This window comes from Brienomyrus brachyistius, chromosome 17 (assembly GCF_023856365.1).
Source record: "Brienomyrus brachyistius isolate T26 chromosome 17, BBRACH_0.4, whole genome shotgun sequence".
In the NCBI taxonomy this organism is placed as follows: domain Eukaryota; kingdom Metazoa; phylum Chordata; class Actinopteri; order Osteoglossiformes; family Mormyridae; genus Brienomyrus; species Brienomyrus brachyistius.
The window spans coordinates 16,552,953-16,580,869 of NC_064549.1; the positions used below are offsets into that span (position 1 = coordinate 16,552,953).

General features: G+C 47.3%; 1 protein-coding gene across 3 annotated transcripts in view; it reads right to left on the minus strand.

Annotated features, from left to right (window-relative positions):
- robo1 (roundabout, axon guidance receptor, homolog 1 (Drosophila)) overlaps window positions 1-27,917 on the minus strand; it is a 262,844-nt gene that overhangs the window by 24,561 nt on the left and 210,366 nt on the right. For all 3 annotated transcript variants that reach the window (XM_048980726.1, XM_048980727.1, XM_048980728.1), the window contains 13 exons: window positions 24,956-25,076; window positions 24,369-24,507; window positions 23,442-23,569; window positions 13,871-13,995; window positions 13,423-13,594; window positions 11,597-11,802; window positions 8,909-8,990; window positions 8,372-8,540; window positions 6,903-7,069; window positions 6,442-6,563; window positions 3,893-4,127; window positions 2,755-2,876; window positions 1,106-1,277 (listed from right to left, as the gene is read on the minus strand). In XM_048980726.1, the coding sequence (XP_048836683.1) occupies window positions 1,106-1,277; window positions 2,755-2,876; window positions 3,893-4,127; window positions 6,442-6,563; window positions 6,903-7,069; window positions 8,372-8,540; window positions 8,909-8,990; window positions 11,597-11,802; window positions 13,423-13,594; window positions 13,871-13,995; window positions 23,442-23,569; window positions 24,369-24,507; window positions 24,956-25,076 (1,960 nt within the window). The remainder of the gene's footprint in view (window positions 1-1,105; window positions 1,278-2,754; window positions 2,877-3,892; window positions 4,128-6,441; window positions 6,564-6,902; window positions 7,070-8,371; window positions 8,541-8,908; window positions 8,991-11,596; window positions 11,803-13,422; window positions 13,595-13,870; window positions 13,996-23,441; window positions 23,570-24,368; window positions 24,508-24,955; window positions 25,077-27,917) is intronic.

Consider the following 27,917-nt stretch of genomic DNA (forward strand, 5'->3'; position numbering starts at 1 on the left):
TGAAAAATGAGGTGAGGATCAGATACAATCAGCTAGATCAGTGATTCCCAACCGGGGGTACGCGTACCCCTAGTGGTACGCGAGCACATTACAGGGGGTACGTGGAAAAAATTTTTATATTTAATTTCCCTGATGATGGGTAAATATTATCAGCCATTCCATTAGCTGTGCCCTGGTATAGAAAGAAAATATAGTTATTTATTTTAGTGTTTTGCTCCTGATGTTCCAAGTTTAAATGTCTGTTTAAAGGGGACTCATTCAGCTTTTGTTATAACAAAGGGAGGTTTATTTACTTTTTTTTAAATTTAGTATTTATTTTCAGATTTATCATTCACTTTCGTGGCAACATATATATTTATGTTAAATTTAAACTGAAAAGAATAAAATGCCCAATAATTAAATGTTCAAGTTATGGAGATTTAATAAAATGTTTTAAATTTGATAATCAGTTGTACGTTCTACTTTTATTGAATCATCAACACATTTGACAAAGGGGGTACTTGTGGTATGAGAAAATCTCTCAGGGGGTACACAATTCAAAAAAGGTTGGGAAACACTGAGCTAGATGACACAGGGGAAGCAGGAAATGTTCTATTCAATATATAAAGGATATGTATTATAAAATAACAATAAATGCTTAACCATGTTTCAAAAGCCTCTATCTCTGGCATAAATGATCTGGAATAAGCCAGAGATTCTGATGAGGCCAAAACTGGCAATGCAGCCAATGCAGAGAAAACAATGCTAGAGGGAAGATGGTGACCTTTGACCTTTTAGAATATAAGCCAGAAGACAGCAGCTATAATCCTGAAGCAGGCACCTGGCAGGCCCTTGAAAAGTATGAATTGCTTATTTATACAGTTTATTTTATTATATAAACTAAGCAAACAAGGACATGAGATTATAAAATAAAAGACCCAATAGAAGGCCAAGGAGGGGCTCTGTTGAGAGGAATAAGTGTGGAAATCCTGCTGTATAAATACATATATAACACTGTGAATAAAGACACATAGAAAGCAGAAATCAGAGAAAGGGAAAGAAAAGGAGAATTTGCAGGACTTGGGATGACGGGGTGCAGCTGCATGGCAGGCCAGCTCACACTCACCCAGCTCGAAGACGGTGACCTCACTCCTGACTCCCGGGCCAGCCCCGGTACTGGCGGCCACCTCCACACTATAGCGGATCCCGGGGGACAGGCTGGGCAGCTGCACCGAGAAGGTGGACCCGTCCACAGTACGATTCACGTGGTACCTGCTCTCGTTCCCCAGGCACCAAATCTGTCAGAGATGGGAAGTCGTGGCTTAGCTGTGTGGGGGCGGAGTTTGGTTGGGGGCATGGTTTACAGTGCAGGGTCACAGGGGTGCCTGTTGGCTATCCCAGAATGCACAGGGCAGGGGACATTTTGGACAGGATGCAATTCCGTTGGTGAGCACACACTCACGCACACAATCACAAATCATACACAATTTAGAGGTCAGTTTATCTAGTCTCATATTTTTGCACCACCACTGAAGTGGAACAGGTAAACCTCACACACCCACGGAGCCAGCGATGGGATCCAAGCTGACAAAGCTAGAGGTGAGAGGCTAACCTCTGACCCAGTATACCCCCCCTCATCAGCCATAATCTACATCTTTCTATAGAATGCAACACATGGCTAGATCCAAAAACCTAATTATCTCTAACATCGTATCTATGTTTCCTGGAGCTTTGGCCAGCCTAGATCGAGGGCTTTGTGCTGAAGCTCATTCAGCTCGGGAATTATCGCCGCTCTGCAGCTCCTTACTGCTTTCCCTACATAAAGCAGTTACTTCCTGTACACCTCGTAGTCGGCAGCCCAGGAATGGCAGCCAGTCAGTATGGGACAAGGTATGAGCATTGGGGGGGGGTGGGGGGGGTTAACAGCCTTGCATTTGCATGGCGTGGCACCACCAGGAAAAATTTATATGGTAAATCCACCTTCCAAACCACCCTCCATATTGGGTACTGTTTCTTACACACAAAGCTATGCAATTTAAGTTGATGGAGGTTCTCCCAAAGCCAGCTTCACTCACAGTATTCACTCATACTTGCAGCTGAAGGGGGAGATAAAATTATTTGTCCAGGATGGGGTTCAAGAGGTTAATCACAGCGCTACAGATATTTCAATTGGTCCTGATAACTGGATTAAGTTGTACACAAAGAACCGTCTCCCAGGTACAAGACCCTTCACAGGAGGTTTGAGAGGACTGCCCATACGATTCCCCCTACACATGACTGCCTTTCATCACTCACGGCCCAAACAGACTTCTGCTGGTTTATTGAAGAGGTATTAGAGAGACTGATGGTTAAGAGAGGACAGGCCCACTGTGAAGGGACAAGGCTATGAGAAAACAGACAGAAAATAATATCTCCCAGCCTCTCGAGTGCCTAAGGTCTCAGAAGTAGATGTCAGCCAGAATAATAGATTCCTCCTAAAGATTTTGACTAGATATTTAGGAAAACATCTGGCTGTCACCTGAACATCAAACCAATCATCTCCAGCTATGGACAGAATTTCAGGAACATTCCTCTGTAATGTTTAGTGCACAGGGAACCACAATAGGGTCGTATTCAATAAATCATGTGATGAGGGGCAGTCTGGTCTTCCTCCAAAAGATGGCGCTGTTTCACTATAATTCAGTTTTCACACGACTGGCCTTTCCGTTTGCACCCTCTGTAAGAGCAGAGGCATGAGGGTCTGCGCAATCCCTGTTGAAGTCTTTGGGCCTTTACCTTATACTCCTGGACAACGCCGTTTTGGTCTTCCTCTGGCGGTGGCTTCCAGGAGACCACGATGGATGTGCTGTTGCTGTCGCTGTTCCTCACGGTGACCCCCTGGGGCGCTGCGCTGGGGACTGACCCGAGACAGACAGACAGACACAGCCGGACAAAGACGGACACAAACGTCAGTCAGTCACTTCGTTCTTCCGTGAACCCTGAAGGCCCCCAGCGATCATCATTTAGCCTTGCCGGAAAAATTCTCGCATTCACAAAAAATTGCTCGTTTTTCTTTCTTACAGGACAGGATTTGTTTGTGGTCTTTGTTTCTGCTGTTTTGACAGCCCAACATAGCCCACCACACTTTAACAGAAAATAATAGTAATCATTCCTCTTTCATTTTCTGCTTTTTTCTATCACTTGCTCCACAAGCTATGGCAAGAGCGATTGTGGAGAATATGCCTGCAGTGAGGTCTGGTATTTATGTTGCACAATGTCTCAGCTGGAAGCCAGTCACTTCAATACAGCGAAGGGAGCTTCTCCACAGACAAGAAGCACATACACACAGAATCAGCAGAGCGTTTCCCTGCAAACAAGACATTAACAGTGACAAATGTTTTTCTTTTGCTTCTGTGTGTTTTCGACACATGGGTGTGACTACAGAGACCAACATGTTGGAATATAGAATTAAAAATAAAGCAGTAATTACTATTCTGAAAGGAGCCGGGCAGCAATGCGGCGCTGCTAGTCCAGGAGCAGAATGAACATTAATCAATTATGAATGCATTTCCCAATGAATAATAATTAAAAAAAAAAAAAAAAAACACGCAAACGGGCGGCGGTGTCTTGCCACACTTACAAAACCAGAAATCAATTAAAAGAACAGCAAGCCTCCCTATGGAACGCTGAATGCCAGCTTGCCAGCGAAACAACAGGCTCTACACTACCCTGAAAATGCTGGGCCAATCCCAAGCCACACCCCCAGAGAGCAGCCCCACCCCAAAAACCAATTAGCACACTAATTATCTCTGTTGTATTCAAGATTCCTAGCGGTGCTCCAATCTGGGGAGTCATTTTTTGCTGTTCATTGCTTATACTGATGAACAAAGTGCTTGGTCTCTGTTCTTTATAGGTGACTCTCTCTCCTACTCACCCTCCTCCAGCGTCTTGGCCACTTTCACCTCGCTGTCCGTCCCCTGGAACTCGTCAAAGTACGGGCGCACCTTGAACTCATAGGTGACCCCCTTCTTGAGCTGAGGCACAACAGCACTGTCCTCCGCCGGGCTGCGCACCTCAAAGACGCCCCACTCCCCGCGAGGCTGTCCGCCTTCTGGGCTGGAGCGGTACATCACCTTGTAGCCCTGAACGTACTGGGACTGCTGTTCCACCTAGTGGCAGGGCAAAATATAACATGGATATATAAAGTGACATTTGGTTCTGTTAAAAACAAAAAGTTTAGAAACTTTTTCTATATAAACAGGAAAACAATGCAAAGTGATAGGAAGCAATAGAAAGACGATGCACCTCAACCAAACAAAAGAAACAGATATGTTTGAAAATGGTGGTGAAATTTGGGGAATGTAATTTAACCCATTAAGAGCTGCAGAGGTAGGCACCCTCTCAGTTTCACCAAGTGCTAATGAATGACAGCCTCTTGTCATCCTGGTTCTTTTTTTTTGGGGGGGGGGGAGTACCCAGATGTAGGGACAGACCCTTCCTATCTCGCCACGACCATCTACAGAAACCATGCCATGAGTTCATCACCCAGCAGTTCGTCAACCATGGAAACACCAAACCTGGCCCGACCACAAGGGCGGCGCTAAGCTGAGTTCTGCCCCAGTGGGAAGTTGGCTTGCAGACGCTATTCCCCACTGTGCTGCATGTAGCTCTAGCTGCTGATGGGAGGCATGTGGCCCATGGATTACAGGAGGGAAAAAACAGCACACGCTTGTAAATGCTTAACACTGTTTTTATATCCTCCTCAATAAAAAATAAAGCTATTGCCCACTCATGTGGTCTGAATTAGCCCCCGCTGCATGTTCTGGGAGCTAGCTGGAGATGAGCCCACCTTGGCCCAGATCACCTGGAGCTTGTCCTACTGGCATCAGCAAGCAAACCAGAAAGGGAGGCTGTGAGAAGCAGGCGCAAGACCACGCTGGCACAGATCAGTCTCCCCAGTGCTCTAAAATCTTAATGTTTCAATAATACAATAATAAATTTAAGGAATGCTGTGTTTCCTGTGGCCTGTATGACTCTGTGACCCCAAGGGCCTCCTCCAAATCTAAACTTAAAAATGATTTTATCATGCCCCCCATACGTACCAGGGCCGTCACACACTGCCGTAAGGGAAGGCACGTTGGCTAGTTTGTTTTCATGCACAGATGACTGCTTATTCAAATGCCAGGATTACTGCTGTTTTATGCCCTAGAGGAATGTGCTAAAACCTTAATTGCATTAGAAAAATGCATAAATGCTGAGAAATGCAAAGCCATAAAAGTATGTGTAAATGTCTAAGACTGTGAAAGCCTGGCCGAACTGGAAAATGCAGGAAATAACAGATCAGCCCCTCTGATTGCTTAGTGACTCTCGCTGATGGAGAGTATCAGTGACGTCAGGCGAGGGATAGGAGGCTTGGGACAGGTGTCATTCTGAAGTTACCTGAGGGAGGAGCAGACTGATTCGGCAAATTGTGTTTGGTTTGGTAATTGTGCATTTGTGGCTATAATTATGTTTATTGGTTGTGTTTTGTTTCCTGGTTTTGATTTAATATTAGAAACCTGTGGATTTTTGCTTTATTAAATCATTCAACAGCTTCAGCGTTTACATTTTTAAATGTGGCTTTAGTATAATTCCTGATAATTACTAAGCACACACATATTAAGGACATTACTGAAACATTAGCTCAGAACTTCTACCTTCCTGCCTTGGTTACATCATTTTCGGTTCAGAAAGCAAAATGAAACAAATGAATGCATTTCTTGACATGGCCGAAACCTAGATTCACATCCTACATGTTCAACACGGAAAACATTATGCTAATTGTGTGTGAGTTGGTTACGGCTAGTGCTATAAAGCTCAAAGACCCTCCCACACCAGCCTCGGCAAGTTATTCTCATTTAAGGTGCTTTTGCCTGGAAATAAAAAAAAAGTAATTAAAGTGACAAGAGCTGCTTACCGCTAGACACATGACCAAACTCAGGAGCAGAGGCCATGGGACTTCATTAGGATTGTGATGATGCTGTCTAATTTTTAATTTTTGATTTATTTTACAGATTAATTTTTACTGTGAAAATGAGCAACTCTTAGGTTTTGTTATGCAAAACATATTTTGTGTTTCGAGGCGCAATAAAAAAAAATTCTAAACAAATTGTGTGTCACACTGCGCTGAAACTGCAACGAACTATGACCATACTCATGTGCCTGTGTACGCATGTCCAGGTGTCCCTTTATTTCACAGCATCTAAGATTTGCCCAGACTTTGCATTTAAATAGAGACGGTGCTGAAATAAGAAACATAACTGGCATAATTACGGCAACCTACAAAATTATATTTAAAATAGATTTGTAAACTCTCATAGTAATATAAAAATCACAACCTTGAAGAATCGTGATGTGTAACAGAATGCATTCCCTCCCACCTACACTGCTAGAGTGTGAGAGTTAAGCATTTTGAGCAGGGTCAGTACAGACAAAGGCACTCACTGTCCACTGCACCCTGACGGAGGAGGACGACAGGATGGTGGGGTTGTGCAGGTGGACCACTACATCTCCAAGCTCCTTCTGGATCTGCCGGTGGTCCATGCCCTGGCTGGTGGGCAGAATGTCTGCAGAAGCAATGGAGAACATAGGACAGATAGCACAATAGCTAAGAGCAAACGGTGCTCTCTGCTGGTACCAGATCTTAATATTATGCTCTGTAGAAAGTTACACTTTTACTTAATATTCTATTTTTATCCTACAGCGGTGCCTGTTTATACAAATATACCACACCAGCTTTTCATAGATATTGAACCGGAACCTTTAAGTACATTTTACCCACCATACTACCTGCTGCCCATCAATTTAAATAGAATTACTTGAGTATAAAGCTTGTCAAGCATAAATAACATCATGAATACAGGACGTATATTTGAATGGCTGGAGGAGAGGTGACAGGAGGTCACCTTGTGTCTTGATGGCATCAGAGATGGGGCTGGGGTCACTCAGGCCGTAGGCATTGGCAGCCCGCACCAGGAACAGGTAGACAGCGCTGGGTCTCAGACCCTTCAGAACGAATGACTCCGTTTTGACATGGTCTGCCAACGTCTGCCAGCTGCTGCCGGAGGCATGGCTGCAATGAAGGAGGCACAGCACAGTTAGATGGTAATATTGTTGTTAGTGCACACAAAGGGGACACGCCCACCTAAAGGCCTCGATGATGTAGGAGGTGGGCGGGCACACAAAGGGGACACACGCCCACCTAAAGGCCACGATGATGTAGGAGGTGGGCAGGCACACAAAGGGGACACACGCTCGTCCAAAGGCCACGATGATGTAGGAGGTGGGCAGGCACACAAAGGGGACACACGCTCGTCCAAAGGCCTCGATGATGTAGGAGGTGGGCGGGCACACAAAGGGGACACACGCTCACCTAAAGGCCTCGATGATGTAGGAGGTGGGCGGGCACACAAAGGGGACACGCCCACCTAAAGGCCTCGATGACGTAGGAGGTGGGCGGGCACACAAAGGGGACACGCCCACCTAAAGGCCTCGATGATGTAGGAGGTGGGCGGGCACACAAAGGGGACACACGCTCACCTAAAGGCCTCGATGATGTAGGAGGTGGGCGGGCACACAAAGGGGACACACCCACCTAAAGGCCTCGATGATGTAGCAGGTGGGCGGGCACACAAAGGGGACACGCCCACCTAAAGGCCTCGATGATGTAGGAGGTGGGCGGGTACACAAAGGAGACACGCCCACCTAAAGACCTCGATGACGTAGGAGGTGGGCGGGCACACAAAGGGGACACGGCCACCTAAAGGCCTCGATGATGTAGGAGGTGGGCGGGCACACAAAGGGGACACACGCTCACCTAAAGGCCTCGTTGATGTAGGAAGTGGGCGGGCACACAAGGAGGACACGGCCACCTAAAGGCCTCGATGATGTAGGAGGTGGGCGGGCACACAAAGGGGACACACGCTCACCTAAAGGCCTCGATGATATAGGAAGTGGGCGGGCACACAAGGAGGACACGCCCACCTAAAGACCTCGATGACGTAGGAGGTGGGCGGGCACACAAAGGGGACACGGCCACCTAAAGGCCTCGATGATGTAGGAGGTGGGCGGGCACACAAAGGGGACACACGCTCACCTAAAGGCCTCGTTGATGTAGGAAGTGGGCGGGCACACAAGGAGGACACGGCCACCTAAAGGCCTCGATGATGTAGGAGGTGGGCGGGCACACAAAGGGGACACACGCTCACCTAAAGGCCTCGATGATATAGGAGGTGGGCGGGCACACAAAGGGGACACGCTCACCTAAAGGCCTCGATAATGTAGGAGGTGGGTGGGCACACAAAGGGGACACACGCTCACCTAAAGGCCTCGATGATATAGGAGGTGGGCGGGCACACAAAGGGGACACGCTCACCTAAAGGCCTCGATGACGTAGGAGGTGGGCGTGGCTCCTGAATTGAGGTTGGGCTTCCAGGACAGGGTGACGGAGTTGCGGGTGACGTCGGTCACTTCTGGCTTAGAGGGGGCACTGGGAATGAGATTGGGGTCTGTTGGCCTTGCCGGCTGCACTGGGACTCCAAACTCTGAAAGCATAACAGTACAACCACGTGCATTAAATATTAGGCCAGTTAATGGAAGAAAAAAACCAACCTCAACCCACACTAAGAATGTGTACATAGCACACAGAGGCTACTTGGGTTTTTATTGTCTGCACACAAAAAGGAAGAATGCGGCCCTTCTAATGTACATGGCTGTGCTTCACATTGTAAAGATGCTGTACAACAAAAGGCTCAGAGCTTCAGGCTAAAGCTGCCCAAAGCTGAGTGAGATCACACTGAGGAGCAGCAATTACATACTGAAGAGGCTTCATTCACTGTGGTTTTGCCCCTCTGCCTGTGTCCCCGACCCCCCGCTTCTGTAGTACTTCATGTGGGTGAAGCAGCACCCTTACCCTGAACTTCTAGATAGGCCTTCCAGGACGCCTCTCCGCTGGGTGTGGAAGCGGTACAGGTGTACATGCCCGTGTCACCCAGCTGGGGGGGGGGAGAAAGGGAAAGAATGAGCGAGGGGACAAAGGGGAGGTAAGCCAGTGGTCTCTGCTGATTGGACAACAGTCAGAAAGTGCCACGTGTGCTCTGGCATGAATATGGATCCTCTGGCTAAAGTGCAGATCTCTCAGGAGAACACGCTCACTACGCAGCTTCCTCCTTTGTTCCCCTGCAGTGCTGAAAACGAAGAATCAGTACACATGGGGGATGAGCGCACGTACCCCAGCTCATCCAGGGATAAGGCGATATTCGCTGTGGCAGAGTGAGTTGCAGGAGCAGTGCTACAGCGAACCACAAAGAGAGTGACACTATGAGCTGCAAAAACAATGCCACTGCGAGCCATGGGGACAGTGCCTCCATGTGCCACAAGAACGGTGCCAACACAGCTCTCAGGGAGAGTGCCACTGCAAGCTGCAGGGAGAGTGCTACTGTGAGCCACAGGGACAGTGTCACTGCAAGCCACAAGCACAGTGCCACCACCAGCTGCAGTGAGAAACCCATCGCAATTCACAGAAAAAGTACCATCATGTGCCACAACCACAATGCTACTGCGAACTGCAAGGAGAGTGCCACCATGATCTGTAGGGACAGTGCCACCGCAAACTGTAGAAATAGTGCCACCAGTCACCATGACATGCCCACGGTAATTAACGCACATCACTGGTTTTGGGAGCTGATGAGCCCATTGATCTTAATCTGAATGTGAATGTATGTGTGTGTGTGTGTGGGGGGGGGGGATTTTTCTTTTCCATCTGTAAAAAAGAAACCCCCCCCCCACCACCAACACCCCATGGAATACAACCCCCTCTAGCATGCTTTCCTATTGGACTGTCATGTGGTTGACAGTAGCGGGGAGTGCGTTCGACTTCATACAATCGTGTGGCATGCTCAGATACATGACAGACAGCTCGCTGAAGCGGGAAGCGAAAACTGGGGGGAGTGGGGGCACAGACGTGAAAAACAATCAAAGATAATTTAATGACGACGTGGGGGTATCAGCTTCTTATCACAACAACACGTGTCAGTCAGGGCATGCAGAAAGCAGATTCTATCAAAGAACCACAGCTGCTATTCTTGCAATATAACAACATAGCTAAGGTATCCTTATTTAGCTTCGGGAACCGGAGACACTCAAACCATCCCCCTGGATGAACGTGAGACAAGGCTCTGGGCATTTTCTAGCTATTTTCCTTCACTGAAAAGTATAACTCTGTCTGGGGTAAGGGTCTGAATATGGATGGATGAAGAGTATCTCGCACTTTCATCATTACTCCTTAGGGCAGGGGTGGCCAATCTTATCCGCAGAGGGCCGCTGTGTGTGCAGGTTTTTGCTGCGACTCCTTAATCAGATTACTAATTAGAGGACTGATTGGCTGAAGAGTCCTCATACCAGGGTGTGAACAGCTGACCTAAAGGTTACCCCAAAAAGCTGCATAAACACCGGCGCTTTACGGATAAGATTGGCCACCCCTGGGTTAGGGTTTCAAATATTTATGCTAACCAAAGAGCTTCGTGAACAAGCGAAAGCTATTTTCCCTCATTTAGAAACAAAATTTTAATCTTGGATTCTTATTTGCTTGTTTCCGTTTTTGCTTCTTTACTATCTTTGGATTACACATCTATTAATAATTATAGTATCATATATTACTGTAGTATAATTAGATAAAAATAATATGTGGGCATTAGTAAGTAGGTCAATACATTGCTGCTTTGCTGTAAGTATACTTAAGAATGAGAGCTGGGCTAAGGTTTCCCCACAGCTGAAATCATTATCCATCACATCACGGATACTGTAACCTGTGTGCAAGGCCGCTGTTGGTAGCTCAGAGCCACTGGCCGCCGTTAGTGCTCTCCGTCTTGGCTGCCTTGCTACTCTCTGGATCGACTCCTCGCTAACAGAATTTAGGTAGCTTAAGTGCCCTGGACACAGGTCTTGATTCTGCTCCCTGGCTGCCATGGCTAACTCACTGAGGGGGGGGGTCACACTTTTGATCACATGACTTCCCAGCAAAAAACCTTCCGCTGGGTTGCATTAGCCAATTGGAGAACATTAATATGGTATTTAGCATTACCTCTTACAGCTCAAAACACCTCCTATACACAGTTAGTTCACTGCTGATTCAGTCTATACATATTCTCTTATTTATTTCACTTTTTAACAATTCCATTTAGCAAGAACTGGCCTTAATGGGAATAGTGCTGTTATAGGTGTTACACGGTTTGTTTTAGGCACATGTGATAAGGCAGAGCAAGACATGAGACACCTTTGGGAGGGGAAGCCACAGGCTGTACGCCTTCACTGAGCTGTTTGTCAGTCCATTGACATCGGTGTAAACATGAGGTTTCACACAGAGTGTTTGCACTGGGGTTAATAGCTTGCAAATGGGGAAAGTGGCCTGTCGAAGCATAAACACAAATGGGCACAAGCGGGGGCAAAGTCTGCGTGCCTCTTGTGTGGATGTCAGCGCAAATCATCGTGCACAAAGCAATGAAGACTTACGAAGATCGGGTCACTCCTGGACCATCCACAGGATGTTATGAAGTGGAGGAAGGGCTATAGCTAATGTAATGTTGACTTTGGTGCCCCCTACCTTGGCATAGCGAATCTGCAGCGCGCCTGTATCTAGCTGCTTTATCCGTGAGTCGTGGGTGGACACAAGCACTCCATCCTTCCTCCACAGGATGGTGGGAGGGGGGTTTCCTGTGGCGAGGCAGCTGAGAGCCACGGTCCCATCCACCGACACTGTCTGGTTTGCTGGACCCTGCCGGACCACCGGAGGTGGCCGATCAGACACCACTGTGAGGAGGGGGACAAAGGGAGAAGAGAGAAAGGACAGAGGTGAGTGCTTGTTAGGGTGAATGTGAGAATATCACATTTCAACATGTGCATGTAATGAATGAGTGTATTAAACTGGAAAGAATATGACTATGAAACCAATAAACTGAAGACACAAACTAACAAAACAAACAAGAAACATCAGAGCTATCGGGATTTGAATAGGAACATTGGCACGATCCCTAAAAATAAAATTTAAATGAAAAAGGACACAAAACTGGCGACCACAAGCCGTGCATCTGGAAAGGATGGGATGCAGAAAAGCAGGCGGCAGCAAAAGGAGCAGCGTGCATGGAATCTGCGGATGGGAAGGAAGGCCACGCTTTGCAGGACTCCACCGAGAAATGATCCGGAAATATCCACAAAGCATAAGATTTAAGAATCCAGCTGAGGTACAGATGCTTATTATAATTGCAATGGTGAATATGAATGGTTTTTATCCAGCAAACACAGCATTAACGTTTACTTTGTATTTACTGGTGCTATTACTTATGCTCTAGCTGCGGCTGATTTAGCAGCAACATCAACTGTGTCGCACACGGTGAGTTTATCAGTGCCGGTACTGCCGTGCCGCCGCGAGGCTGGATCAGCAGCTACCCCGCGCTGGGGAGGGCCGGCCAAATCCCCAGCTTCCCCCTGCCAGGGGGAGACTCTCAGCCGGGCCGCATTCAAATGAGCCAAATCCAATCTTCACCACTGGAAGCAATTTTCTAATCATTCAGCAGCAGGAGTCAACCGTCGCCAAACAAACAGGGGTAATTAAAATAAAACGCCTTGGACACGTACCCCCCCCTTGCTGCCGCCGCTGTGAAAATGGGCGACCGGGCAGAAATGAAGGAATAAAAACACAGAATGAAAACAGCCCAAGACAGGCGGGGGCATGCCATTAACATCGCCCACCCCCCCAACTGCCAATCCAGCTGTTTGCAGAAACAAAGGAAAAGGCAGACAGATGTATCTGAGTCCCTGAGGGCCCCCCCGGGGGTCTCAAATACTGGACAAGGGGGTGTGGTCTAGCTGGTCACATGATTGATCGCCTTATCTTCCAACCTTATTATTATCATTACAATAAATTAGTGCAGCTAATAATTTCATAATAGTCTGAATAGTTCTCCCTAGCAGACTTACAGCTGTCCTGCCCACCCAAAATGATTTTCTGGCTACGTTACTGTCTGCCATTTGTGACCATTTGCAGCTGCTGCAGCTTATACAGGATGGTGACTGACAGGTGGCGCTGACCGGTTGGCTGGAATGGCAAGCAGCAGCCGTCAGACACGCAGATGTGCCCGGGTATCGGATCTCAAAACACTGGGCTTATTTTTATTAATGGGAATGAACACTGAAACACACGGACTCAATTAAACTTTCATCATAAACTGCAAAAACAAAGCAGCTATTGTAGGCAGACTTACATCCCAAGACCAAACAGTAGCTTGAATTAAACTAAAACAAAGACTGAAAACAAAATATGAATATAGATCTCTGTGAGGTAGAGGGTGAGCCAGACAGTGAGTGAGCAGGGCCGGATGACTGCCCCCCACCCTCCGCAGCCCCGGCAGCACCATGCCGTGCCTCTCTCACCATCGGTGACCTCCAGCAGGGCCTTGGTGATCACGCTGCCGGCGATGTTGAGGGCCTGGCAGCTGTAGAACCCGCCGTCGGAGCGCTGGACGTCTGTGATAGTCAGATCGCCTGTCTGGGAGACGGAAAACCGGCTGGAAGGCTGGGGGGGCTGGGACGAAAACAGCAGGTTCTGAGGGAGAAGGGGGGTAGAAGAGTTAGGAACGAATTTACATACAGTGTTTATATAGAAAATCTTTTTGTGGAGAAACAGCTTTGTTTCATGTGGATGGAGAAACATTGTCCCAAAGTACAGTGTAAACAGCTCAGCAGACAAGATATAGACCACGGGATATAGACCACAGGATATAGACCACAGGATATATATTGCAGGCCAGCTAAGGTGTAGGTCTGCCCCAGACAGTCTGTACATGGGAGAAAACCCCCATGTCCCTCTCCAAGGACTTACCTGACTGCCCTCCCTCTGCCAAAATATAGCTGGCTGCGGGTTCCCAGTAGCCTCGCACTGGAAGGTAACTGTACGACCCACTGGCACCACCTGGTTCCGGGGCCGGACTGCGAACAGCGGGGGAACTGCGAAAAATACGGAAGCGTCAGGCATGGCGAAGCGAGCATGACACCATAAATATCCATGATGATGATTAACAGCTAACAGAAATTAATATCTGACCAAGGAAAGAATTATTGAATTGGGCATCATATGTTCATCAAAACATGTGAAGGCCTATGAAGGCCTAGTCTACTAAAAGTCTCTAATACTCGCACCATGTGAGCAGGCCATTACAGCAAAAGGCAGGATGTAATGGCACATGTGATGAACTGAAAAATGTCTGTATTTGGATATAGAAGACTGTGGACCAATAGACTGTCTATGCAAATGAGATGGGAGGGGTGGATGTGGGCGGCACGCCAACGCCCTCGTCTGGTGTCGGCTTAACCCTGTGGTATCACCGCTATGAATATTAATGCGAGGTGGGCTCTAACACAATCAACTGTTGTAATGGGGAGGTGGGGGGGATCATTTCAGGAGGACGAGAGACACGACCCAAAATACGACAGCAGAATATACATCTTCTGAATCTAATTCACATGTAAGGTAATCTGCAGCGTAACAGTTATATTGCATGAGCCAGGCATAGGACACAGGAATATTCAATAAATAAATCAACAGAAGGGAACATCATTAATCAACAAGACTGGAACAACAGAACTTAATTATTCAGCTTTACCTTGGGGTTAGAGTTATTTTTTTTTCTCTCTCTCTCTCTCTCTCTTTTTTTTTTTACCCACGAATGTCCTTTAGGCCCCGTTGCTGCTGGAAACGGAAACATGGCGGCTGACGGGTGGGTGAGTGGGATGGAGGGAGGATGGAGAGGTTTCTGACAGCTTCCTGCCGCTGTCAGTGCGGTGACAAGGTGGCGGGAGACATTTCAACTTACCAGAAACAACTACAAGATAAAAACAAAACAAAAACAAAAAACAGAAAAAAACACAAAGGGGACATAAATAAATAAATAGTGAACAGCATGGTGCAAAACAGACATGAAAGAAAACGGAGAACTACACAATCACCATAATCCATCATGTGAGACAGTGATATGAGGCATTATGAGTGGATGGAAATGGGAGGTGAATCTGAGGCCCTTTGGTCAAATCCTGCAGGCACAGTGAGGTAGTCATGTGACTGAGACAGACACTGTCAATGTTAGATACATCTTGGAACAGAGGAGGTACTCAAGCTCCCAGCATGCACCTCCCGCTCACTCCCAGCATGCACCTCCCCCGCTCACTCCCAGCATGCAACTCCCGTTCACTCCCAGCATGCTCCTCTCGCTCACTCCCAGTATGCTCCTCTCGCTCACTCCCAGCATGCACCTCAATGAGCCTTGTGACCTACATTCTCTAATCACAGACAGGGTCGCCTAAGATCTACTTCCAACCTTGTTCAACAGGGGGCGATAACAGCAGTTTCTGTACTATACTTCAGGAGAGGAAGGGCTGTTTGCCAAGATTAATGGTTCCTTAAAGTGTGAGTCTTCTATGATGAGATGTTTTTTTCTGGACAAACACCACCAGAGGTAAAGCGTTGCTTTCAGGACCATGATACCCCAGGGGGCTTCCTCTGAGAGGTGAGGGGGTCTAGCTCCTCACAGACAGATGAGTTTCAGTAACTGCGATGCGCTGACACGCTCTTCGGGGTTTTCATCAGTGTGCTTGTTAAAAAAAAAACCCCAGATGAGCGGTTACCTGCCACTCCTCCTCATAAATCTCAGCCTGTGATCGCTCACTTCATCTAATCTGTCTGCCTCAACGACTTACATGGAAACATAAACGCTAGCCGGCTGTCAGTGTGAACCCCCCCAGCACGCGAACACGAGCCAGATGTGCCTTACGGGGTACCTGACAAACCATCAACCTCATGCATAAAGAAAAAAAAAACAGCTCGATGCACACATGCAGCGTTAAGCATCTGCATATGTAATATATCTGTCAAATGCAGCCTGGCCTGTATCAAAGAACCAGAAAAGAAAGCACCCCCCATCCTAGCTGTAGTACGACCCGCAATCCCCCTAAATCCATGAGAAGGTTGTACCATCTACTTTGGTTGGGACCTGCTGAAACTGCCACCTTAGCTTGTGCTCTGGTACAAAGTGGTGCCATGCGGGACTGTGCCATCACTCTGAATACCCCATGGAAGCTGTAGAGATCTCCAGAAGATGAGACTGCAGAGGCCATGCTGTGACTGAATGGCACTGCCCTCTGTTTAGTTCAGCATATTGTAAGTTTGTCTATCCAGCCACACTTAAAAGTAACACCAGTGGAGCACAACAGGAGAGACAATCAATCTGAAGTCAAATTTTTTCTGGCTCTAAGTAGGCCACTGCTGTTGTACCCTTTGGATGAAGCACCTCTATATGGCTTAACAACTCAGTACAGTAAAGTTCATACCCTGTTAATATTCAACAGTACAAATGTGTGAAAATGTCACCTGTTATAGTTACCCTGAGTATAAAGGAAAATCAGCAGGAATAGAGGCACTATATAATTTCAGTATATTTATAGCGTTACATTATTTTAAATGACATTATCTCTGTGGGAGCCAGAGTGATCTCAACACACACTGGGCTGCAATACTGCTCATTGGGACAGCGTGTGGCTCGGTGGGCTAAGCCTGTGTGCCTGTGATCAGAAGGTCGCCAGTTTGACCCCAGTCTCAGCATGTCTGCGGGTCCTTGAGCAAGGCCCTTAACCCCCAGCTCCCTGGGTGCTGCAACAGGTGGCTGTCTTTCGCGGCCAGCTTACTGTACAAAGAGCAGGTTGGGGGAGGCATAAAGAGAATTTCCCCATAGGGATCAACAAAGTATCAATAATTTTTATAAGTGGAGCCCACCTGCTTGGATCGATGGTGGGAAAGTAGCACTAGCTCACAGGCGATGCCCACCCCCACACTCAGCATTAAGCACAACCTGGCCTCCCCCTGCTTCCATTTCAGACAGACAGTGGGCATCACTACAGTCTCCCTGAGGCACGAGCTGCTCCCTTCCGTAAACAAGCTTTCTAACAACAGAATTATCAGCTGAGAGAGACTTGCTTTCCTTAGCGTTATCTGTCAAAACAAGGTGTTTGTGTGACTGACCAGTCTCCTTGGACAGGAAATCCAGATAAAGCTATATAAAGTCCATCTGAGAGCTCCAAAGATTCACCTTGAATCTGGCACTATACCAGATGGTACATGGTACAGGTAGATGGTACAGGATGTGGAAGTCTAAACTCTGAAGAAACATGGATGCCCATTCTCCTAAGATAAATGGAAGCCTAGCCTAGTAAGACACCTGGAAGCCTAACTTAGTAAGACACGTGGAGGCCTAACTTAGTAAGACACCTGGAGGCCTAACTTAGTAAGACACCTGGAGGCCTAACTTAGTAAGACACGTGGAGGCCTAACTTAGTAAGACACCTGGAAGTCTAACTTAGTAAGACACCTGGAGGTCTAACTTAGTAAGACACCTGGAAGCCTAACTTAGTAAGACACCTGGAGGCCTAACTTAGTAAGACACGTGGAGGCCTAACTTAGTAAGACACCTGGAGGCCTAACTTAGTAAGACACCTGGAGGCCTAACTTAGTAAGACACCTGGAAGCCTAACTTAGTAAGACACCTGGAGGCCTAACTTAGTAAGACACGTGGAGGCCTAACTTAGTAAGACACCTGGAAGTCTAACTTAGTAAGACACCTGGAGGCCTAACTTAGTAAGACACCTGGAAGCCTAACTTAGTAAGACACCTGGATACCTAACCTTGTAAGACACCTGGAGGCCTAACTTAGTAAAGCACCTGAAGGCCTAACTTAGTAAGACACCTGGAGGCCTAACCTTGCAAGATACCTGGAAGCCTAACTTAGTAAGGCACCTGAAGGCCTAACTTAGTAAGACACATGGAGACCTAACCTTGTAAGATACCTGGAAGTCTAACTTCCTAAGACGTGAAAGGCTAACTTCGCACCACATGTGGAAACCCAACCGCCCAAGATCTGTATAAATATAACCTCCTCAGATACCTGGAAGCCCAAACCTCCTTACACATTTGTGACAGTCTGATTAAGCGACTGGAATGACATTTCGGGAAACGCATTCTGCGATGTGTTGCTAAAGGATTTAACAAACAAACGGAGCTAAGATTGCTGGATGATGTGATTTGCAGAAGAGAGGGATCTGGGCATGAGCTGGGGCTGTAGAGGGTGAAACTGGAGGATTTGTTCACAGAGGCCAAGCTGCTGGGAATGTGTGCTGCTTAAATACACACTATGTAGTGTTTAAAGACGTGTTAAACCACCAACCCTGCTTGGCAGGGTGCATTTACGAGCCTCCGCCTATGCTATTGCGAGCCAGCAGGGGGCAGTTTTCTCCCCCATCCCTTGTATCCAGGGTTAGTCCCATCTCAGGGATGTGGAACGACGAATGTGTTGGATGCTCCAATCTACAAACCGTCATTTACATGCGTGAGACAGTGTAGTGTGGCCTCACAGAGACCCAGCTGCAAGAAGCACAGGAAAAGTTTTAAAAGATGAGAATAGAAGCATGTAAAATCATATGGAATGGTTTTTCTTGGGGCCATAAAACACAAGAAAATGATCAGTAAAATAAAAACATCAAGAGCTACTTTGCAACCTGGCAAATGGAATGAGAGTAACTCATCTGAGAGGAACTTGGTAGGATTTCAATCAGTCCTCATTTCCAGGCGTGACAATGATCGGGGTGGGTGTATGGACAGGCTCAGCCAGCCATACCGTTTGATGTCACAATGTTGAAACAGCCCCACCCTCTACAAATACACACTTTCATTTTCAAAATTAGCCATTTATCATGATAATACTGCATATATTTATAACCTTGGGGAAAACATCTCCAATGGACTAAAAATGTCATATAATCGTTTAATATATTTCTGCAAAATTACAGGTTCCAGTTGCTACTGTCCAAAAAAACTTTCAGGCTTTACTTTGTAACATTATACATATGTTTAGCTTCCAAAACCCCTGCAAAAATTTTTCTTGGAAAAATGAAATTGGGATAAAATTCCAATAAGTGGTTCAGACTTAATGGTCGGCTAAGTTGATGACAGGTTCCTTGCAGTCTGAGCATGTGTCGCATATGAACACATGGGGGAAAATACCACATATACTGTAAAATCACAGAACTTAACTAAAATGCCCAGAATGCAGCAAGCAATACGTTAAGTGCACATGCCACCCGTATGAAACAAACGGTCCATTCAGGGCGCCGATGCGTATAAAGCCAGCTTCACTGCAGTCCAAAGCCGGCCCGCTAACAGTCCTGTCCTCTTTCACACACGACGAGCCCTCAGTAAGCTGGCCGGGTGCCAGCAAATCACGCTCCGTCTCTGCTGCTAAAAGGCACACTGTTGGCCGAACAGGTGGGTCAATGCGGGCTGCTGCTGATCAGGAACAGACGTGAAAGCCCGTCAGCATAGCTTAACCTTCCAGAAAAAAGAGGGAGAAACACGGCAGCCGAGTCATCCCTTACTCATCTAAATAGCCATAAGGCCCAAACACAGCTCCATAATAAGCAAAAGCTATTTCAGTCCATATCACGAGCGCATAGGGTGAGTCTTTTTGAGGCACAGAGGTTCCCCTAGTCATAAATAATGCAGTTTTAAACAATGAGCACTGCAGGGCTACACAGCCACGAAATCCATGAAGTCTCCCACCCGGCCATGACGCACGATTCCAGAGGAGATGATAGCGGTCACACGGTCGTACGTGGCTGTTCTATCTTCTGGAAGCAGTGTGGGAAGATGGAAATGAGCGGATGCTGTGCGTGCGTGTGTGTGTGTGTGTGCGTGTGTGTGTGTGCATGTGTGTGTGTGTGTGCATGTGTGTGTGTGTGTGTGTGTGTGTGCGCGTGTGTGTGCATGTGTGTGTGTGTGCATGTGTGCGCGCGTGTGTGTGTGTGTGTGTGTGTGCATGTGTGTGTGCGCGTGTGTGTGTGTGTCTGATCTAGTCATTACTCACTGATGACTGCAGTGGGGTTTACCTACTGCAAAACAAAAACAGGATGACAAAAGCAGACAGGCAGGGATGAGTGGGTGAGAAAGAGAGCGAGAGAGAGAGAGACAAAAATGGGGAAGCAAAGAAAAAGAGATATAGAGCTGATTCCGGATGGACAGATAGCTGATCGGACCTCATTTTATGTCCCTCAAAGGCCATCTTCCTCCCCACCTCCATTCAGAGCTGCCATTACCTCTTTCCTCTGGCTTTGTCTACCCCCAGTCTTGGAGCTGGAGTAATTAGTCACATGTCACTTCCTGGCGCAGGATACGGCCGACGTGTCTCTAATTACGCGGCCGTCCCCATGAGCATGCCAGTGCGCAGGCTGGGGCCCCAGGCCCAGGGGAGGGGGGGTGGGGTGGTTGGCAGACCCTTCCACAGCCCCCAGTGAGCTCATATAATGACGCTCTCCACAGAAGATCAGCTATCTCTTAATGGTACCCTCAGAAACTTCCTGTTTGTGCATTATAAAGTTATCGAGAGGAAAAACAGGGCAGTTTTGTGTCTTCCTGTTGAAAATAAGGTAGCTAATAACCTTTAAAGCTGACCTGTGCCCATAAATTCCCACCCCATCTTTGGAGAGCTGCTGTGAGACACCAGCACTTGATGGAGGTATTGACACCGGCTGAGGAAGAACAGAGTGATGTTTTAAAAACACCGCTTGACGGAGAGGATGAAGATGTAATTGCATGTGGCAGACGATAGAAAAGCAGGGATAAGTGTGTGAAAGCTTTAATGGGGTGGGGGGGGAGTACTGTGTCGGACTCAGTCCAAACGCACTCTCTGAGCGCTCGTCCCAGCACCACTCTCACGACTGACCTCTCTCCAATCAGCAACGCCCCCAAAGCATAAAATCCGTCAAGTTGCACTCTACGAGGGAATTATGGCCTGTCAACATGCCCCCCCCCCTCCCCGGCCCAAATGTACTGCCTCTATATGTCCCTATTCCTTTGTCCCCATCCTCTAATTACCACAGTGCTAAATGCCCCCCTGTCTCCCCCCTCCCCCCAGAGAATATGGGGGTAAAAACACTGATCCAGGTGGACACTCATTCTCTGAGAGAACATGGAGCAGCTGGTCTGACTTAAATAGCTAATGGTCTATTTACAAGCAAGAAGCTGCCATTCTCTCCTCTAATATATCATTATAGTATATGCTTCAAAATGCTCAATAAGACATGAACCCAGATAAACACAGCCTTAGACCCAAATGAAAGGACCGCAATGACTGCTTTTGCCTAAATGCATCTTAATAACAGGACGCATCACCTCACAGAAAACATTGTTATTACATTATGCTATTGACCCGCCAGCCTTGCAGCATGATGAAAAGAAGAATTCTTTGCCATTTGTTCATTTCCTTGGCTGGCCCACTTCATTAATACATGTAAAGGACTCAACAGGAAGGCCTGCAGGTGAACAGTACAAGCAGGGCTGTCAAAATTACTCGGCTAAACTTGATGATTTAAAAAGGATTAATTACAATTTGCTTTCTCATTTACTCAGAAATATGGTGCAAGGAGGACAGTGCATAGTGGATGAGAGTGAAAATAAAGAGCGAAAGCCAAAGTTGTGTGGAATCCCTTCACATTATACACGAATGAGAATGCAGGCGTCTGTCAGAATTGTGAAGCTGAACTTAAATATCACCACAGCACAAATGCAATGCAAATGAAACAACATTTATGTTTGACAGACTCACCCAATGCTGAGAAGTTAGCCGTAGATATGTCTCATTTAACCACCTGGAATAGCCTAGTCTACCTCTGTCATCAATTTAACTTATTTTACTTAATTTACTTCCTGTGATAATTGCTACTACAACAAACGCCAGGCCGTCATTGAGCCGCACCATCTTACTTAATAACCACATTTTTTTGTAAACAAATTATTTGTTCTGAATAAAGCTGAATGTCATTGGAAAAGGTTCACGCCTATTCATGGCTTACTCTGATCTCAGGGGATGTGGACGGATGGGAAGCGAATACCAGAAAATCATGATATTTCCGACATTTGGGAATTTAAAATGAACTACACAGCCAAATAGAGCTCATTATCCACCAAAAGACTCTGTCAAATAAGTGGGTGGTGTTGCTGTGAGTTGCACCAACAGACATAAAGCAGTACTGAGAAAATCACTTGTTTTTGCTCATTGTCATCTCTATGGAATATAAAATATTTCCATACAACGGAATACAAATGCCTTTTCATGACCAGTTCGTGTTCGCTTTCCTGCACTTCACTCATCTTACAAACGAGCCACATTATCTATGTGTGAGTCCAACAGCAAGGACGAGAACAATCTTGGAGAGTGGATGTAGCGCTTGTGCAAAAACAGCAGTGGTAAAATTTAGACATTTTTTAACATATCTGTTAATCTTCAAAAGGAGCATTCAGTAAAGTTGGAAAGTTTGCTAAGCTTTATGTCATATGACCGAGTAAAAACGTTACGACACAACTTATTGATGGTCTCAACCCAGCTGACAAAAACTGATGTGACAACCGCATGTGGAAAACATGTGATGTCAATATTAACGTTGCACGTCGATCAGGTTAGTATTGAGGGCAGCACAGCGGATCAGTGAGCACAGCTGTCGCTGCTTTGTGTGTGTGGATGTTGCATATTCTCCCTGTATGTGCGTAGCTTTTCAGCAGATCGTCCGCTTTCCCTCCACTCTCCAAAAACATGCAACTTAGGTGACCTAAAGTGCTTAAATTGACCGTATGTGTATGTAAGTGTACACCTTGCAATGCCTGGTTGGTTCCTGACTTGAGCCAACTGTAAAACACTCACACGAATAATCATCAAATTAATCAGTAGATTACTCGATTATCGATATCATCAGTGATGACTGCCCTAAACAGAAGCAACAGACTCAGCAGTTTAACAGCAGCGGCCTGTTAAAGCCAAACCCCCCAGCCTCTGTTTCAGGTGCTGCACGTTCCTCCAACACCTGAAAACGGCAGCAGACTCTTGTACAGTATCACTTGTATCAAATAACCACAGTGGGTTGGTCGGCCTCCTGCTGCTTTCCCATAAAACCACCACAACGAAGCTGAAACCATTAAGCTTAAACATACTTTCTCAGGTGTCTTTCCACGCTAAAGAACTGTGATTGCTTCACCCTTCAAGGCATATTCAGCATAAAAGGGAAGCCTACTGAAAACATTTAGTAGTGGTCGGCAACTCAAGTGTCTACAGACACATGTGAGTGTACCTTTGGGTTCAGTTAAGGTGAGCAGACATGAATAACATGTAGGTAAGTACAGGTATACAGATAGACATGCATCGAGCACAGATCAGTCAGGATAGGCAGCAGGTGTGAGTACAGGTGAGTAGAAGTGAGTGTGAAACTAAACAGGAGTAAGTACAGAGTACTGTGTCTGTGTAGAGTACTGTGTGTGTGCAGTTTAAAGAGCGCCCCCCAGCGGTGATGTGGGTGGAAGGCCTTACCGTGGACAGTGAGGGTAGCGGAAGCCTCTGCCTTGCCCACCATGTTCTCTGCGACGCAGGTGTAGGAGCCGACGTCGGCCGTGCTCACACGCCGCACCTTCAGGGTGTGGTCCTCGCGGATTTCATACCTGCGGGTGGGAAATACCCTGCATCATCGACGCAGATATGACATCAGAGGGCTCTGGGAATGAACCTCCCAGTACCCGTTGGGTAAAGCTGACTGTTTTCTAGAGCAGTGTTTCCCAACCTTTTTTGAATTGTGTACCCCCTGAGAGATTTTCTCATACCACAAGTACCCCCTTTGTCAAATGTGTTGATGATTCAATAAAAGTAGAACGTACAACTGATTATCAAATTTAAAACATTTTATTAAATCTCCATAACTTGAACATTTAATTCATTAAGCAACACATCCCAGATAGATTTTCTTTCTATACCAGGGCACAGCTAATGGAATGGCTGATAATATTTACCCATCATCAGGGAAATTAAATATAAAAATTTTTTCCACGTACCCCCTGTAATGTGCTCGCGTACCACTAGGGGTACGCGTACCCCCGGTTGGGAATCACTGTTCTAGAGCTCAATAAAATGAATAGGATTTTAAAACTGAGTTTATAGCTTTTTAACTGCATAAAAAGTAAGCTGACCCTCTAGGGCAGGATCAGGCACTATGACTTAGTGGGTCAGAGTCCCTGTCTTTTCGTTTCGAATCCCAGCAGTGGGTGGAGCTTCCACTATGACCTTACATGTGCTTAATGGGGGGCAGTGTGTGCCTGTGATCAATGAATGTGGTTTCATTGGGTCCCTGAGCAAGACCCTTCACCCCGATTGCTCCATGGGCTGGCAGACCTCCCAAAGATGTACATCGCTTTGGATAAAAGTATCTGCGGCGGTGATGGAGCATGATGTGGGGGTGAGCCATACCTCCCCTTGGGAAGGTCTCCATCCTCCTTCCTCCAGCGCACCGTGGGAACGGGGTCCCCGCGAGCCTCACACCTAAACTCCACGCTCTCCTCCACCAGCACCACCTGGCTGCTGGGCCTCTTCGCAAAGCTGGGCCGCTCTGGAGACAGACAGCATCCCCACCCAGGCCCAGATGATCAATGGCAGCAGAAGAGGTGCAGTTGGTGTGGTGAGACACCCCAGTCAACCCCCAGGTCACACAGATATGGCAGGAGTGGAGTGGAGGCAGAAGATAAGGACAACTCCAGGGTGAAAGCTAACCCTGGTCTTCAAATATGGAAGGGATGCTTCACTGAAGTGATTATTTGCCCTGCTATTTATGGTAGTCACTTCTGTTTGGCTTTCAGCTGGGTGCTAATTAAATATAGTGATCATGACTTCTGCAGGACTCTGAGAAGCAGGACAGGGGAGCCCTGCGATGGGAGATGCTGGAACTGCTGAAAGTCGTGGACACTCAAGCGTGTATAAGAGATTATAATGCAGCATTTTGTTCATGGCTGATCATATGGCCTGCAGGGCCCCCGGGGGCTCTGGAGGGCAGGACTCACCCAGCACGGTGAGCTCGGCGATCTCGCTTTCCCGCTCGCCCACCATGTTGGTGCCCACGCACACGTACTTCCCGGCGTCACTCTTCCGTGCGTTTGTGATCATCAGCTTCCCGCCTCGGATCTAAGGGGGTGGGGTATGTGGTGAGGGAGAGGAGGGTGTAAAGTGAGGGAAGAGAGGGTGAGAAGCGAGTGGGTTTGATGGGAAACTGCTGGTGTTTCGAGCAGTCAGGCCCAGCCCATTCCCACACAGTTACATTTATAACCTGCCAGTCAGCATCAGACGCACAATAACAGGGATTCAGCCTCAGCCTATTCCTTCCAGGGTGCTTTAAGTCTATAGAGTAAATGCTGGGCCCTGCATTTGTCTCACAGAGCTGCTGTCAGGAATGCCTTCATCAGGAGACCTGTGGTTCTGTTACCGCTTTGCGTGATGAAGTGTACATGTTCCCTAACCCTAATTGCGAGGCTGCTCTCCGGCTGGCTCCCTGCCACACTAACTCCTATCAGAGAAAGGTCTGCGCTTCGTGTCGGCCCTGATGGAATTTTAAGGCTCATGGCACATCAGCACCCTCCGCCACAGCCGCTAATGGGCCCGTGGATGAGGGAGGACGTTTCCTCAGCGCCCTGTTGGTCTCCCGGCCACTCAGTGCTCTGCTGGCATCGGTGCCAAAACCAACGACAAAGAGCAGCGGCAGGTACAGCAGGGCCCAAACCCGACGACAGGCCGGCTTCTCCTTACATCAACACCTCTATTCGCAGAGTCTCCAAGGCAAACAAAGCGCTCGGGCGCACAAAGGAAGTTTCCAGCGGAAAAATTCCGGAACAGTAAAGTCCCGCGTGTGACATCCTTGATACTGAGTGCCCGGTCCTCAAATGAAACTGCAATTCTCATAGACTGATTTTCCCCTGTTGAAAGCCCAGATTTACAGTGTGTGGGAAAGCAATGCCCTCACTTCTCATGAGTACGGTACTGTTTTGGTCACCCCCCCCCCCCCCCACGAAATCACAAACAAATCACATCCGAATACTCAACACACGCTCCAAGGCACTGCTAAACGGATGTTATTACAAGATCAGCACATAAACAGAGACTGAAAAATGGCTATCCTGGCAGAAGCTATGATCCAGTATATACACATTATAAACAGGCTACTGGCCTTCGAACACCAATTCACTGCAGCACTAAGGTCGGACACTGCACTGATATAATTATAGTTAAATATGATTACCTTTAGTATAAACACAGTCTGAAATGTTATTTACAAAGCAGTTTCCCCAACAGGTTTAGGTGTTTCCATTAGGCAGATGTTTCCAAGTCTTTTAATAAACAAAGTGCAGTTTCCTCTGGATTCCTCCCTCCTCAGTTCAAACGACATCAAATTTGACTGACCCCCCCAACCAGAAATTCGAGTTGACAGATCGACGCAACACTGTGGTGGACCGGATAGAAGCTTTCACACAAAAGCCTGCCTCTCCGAGGAGGAAGAGCGGCAGTGTGGGGGGGGGGGGGGGGCTGACAAATGACCAGCAGACAGGCGGCCAGTCGGGCCGAATGGGGAGGGAAAGCGCAGAGACGCCGCATCTTAGACTGTCAAGGCTGGACAGAAGCGGGCTGCTGCTGTCTGATCGCAGATGCTGTCTGAAATGCGGGGGCCTCATTAGGAGACATCGCCCGTGGGGGAAGGAGGGGGGGGAACATAGAGAAATAGGCACATGAAATCAAAAACTACACAGATGTGCACTCCCCCCCCCCAACACACATTCACAGAAAGACAGGATCAGTGAAGCAAACAGGTGAAAAACACACCAAGATAGAGGCGGCCGCAGACTCGAGCGAAAGAAGGAAAGGAAAAGGGAGAGATTTCTGCTGGAAACGTACGCGGATGCAAACCAAGCTGCAGGGTCAGAAGCTCACACTCGCGGATGCGATGAGAAACGACGTTGCTCTTAGCGCAGAGCTCACACAGAGAAACACACACATGGATGCAGGCCTGTGCATTTACCCCGACGCACGCGCACGGACACACACACTCACAGGAACATTGGCGTAAACATTCAGCTGAACACACATACACCGAAACACACCCACACACAGATGATGTGCAGTGTTAATATCGACATCACAGGTTACACATGCGCAGCTGTCCCATCGCCAGGACCGTAATAGCCGGGCAGAGATGAAGCTTGGGCGGAATCTCATTTTCCAGACTGACATACCATCTGGACATCATACCACGGTAGACAGTATTTTGACAGTGTTTTCAAATGCAGCGCTATTCCTGAATTTTTAAATCTTGGTGATAAATCTGTGCAAGCACAGGGTTTGGTGGGGGTGGGACATGGTCATAAAACGTTTATACTGTCATAGGAAACAAAACTTAGCTTTGAAATTTTAATTATTGTTCTTTGCCAAGATCATCTAACACATGACAAAAGGAGTGTGAAGTTTACTGCCGCCGCTTTGCCATGAGCACTGAAAAATGCAGACAACACAGAGAAACACAGGCATGCACAGTAACTCAGAAACACACAGAGAAACACAGGCGTGCACATTAACCCAAACACACACACAGAAACACAGGCGTGCACATTAACCAAGACACACACACACAGAAACACAGGCGTGCACATTAACCAAGACACACACACACACACACAGAAACACAGGCGTGCACATTAACCAAGACACACACACACAGAAAAATGCAGGCGTGCACATTATGCCAGGCACACACAGAGAAACACAGGCGTGCACATTAACCCGAACACACACACAGACAAACGCAGCTGTGCACATTAACCCAGACACACACACAGACAAACGCAGCTGTGCACATTAACCCAGACACACACACAGACAAACACAGCTGTGCACATTAACCCAGACACACACACAGAGAAACGAAGCTGTGCACATTAACCCAGACACACACACAGACAAACACAGCTGTGCACATTAACC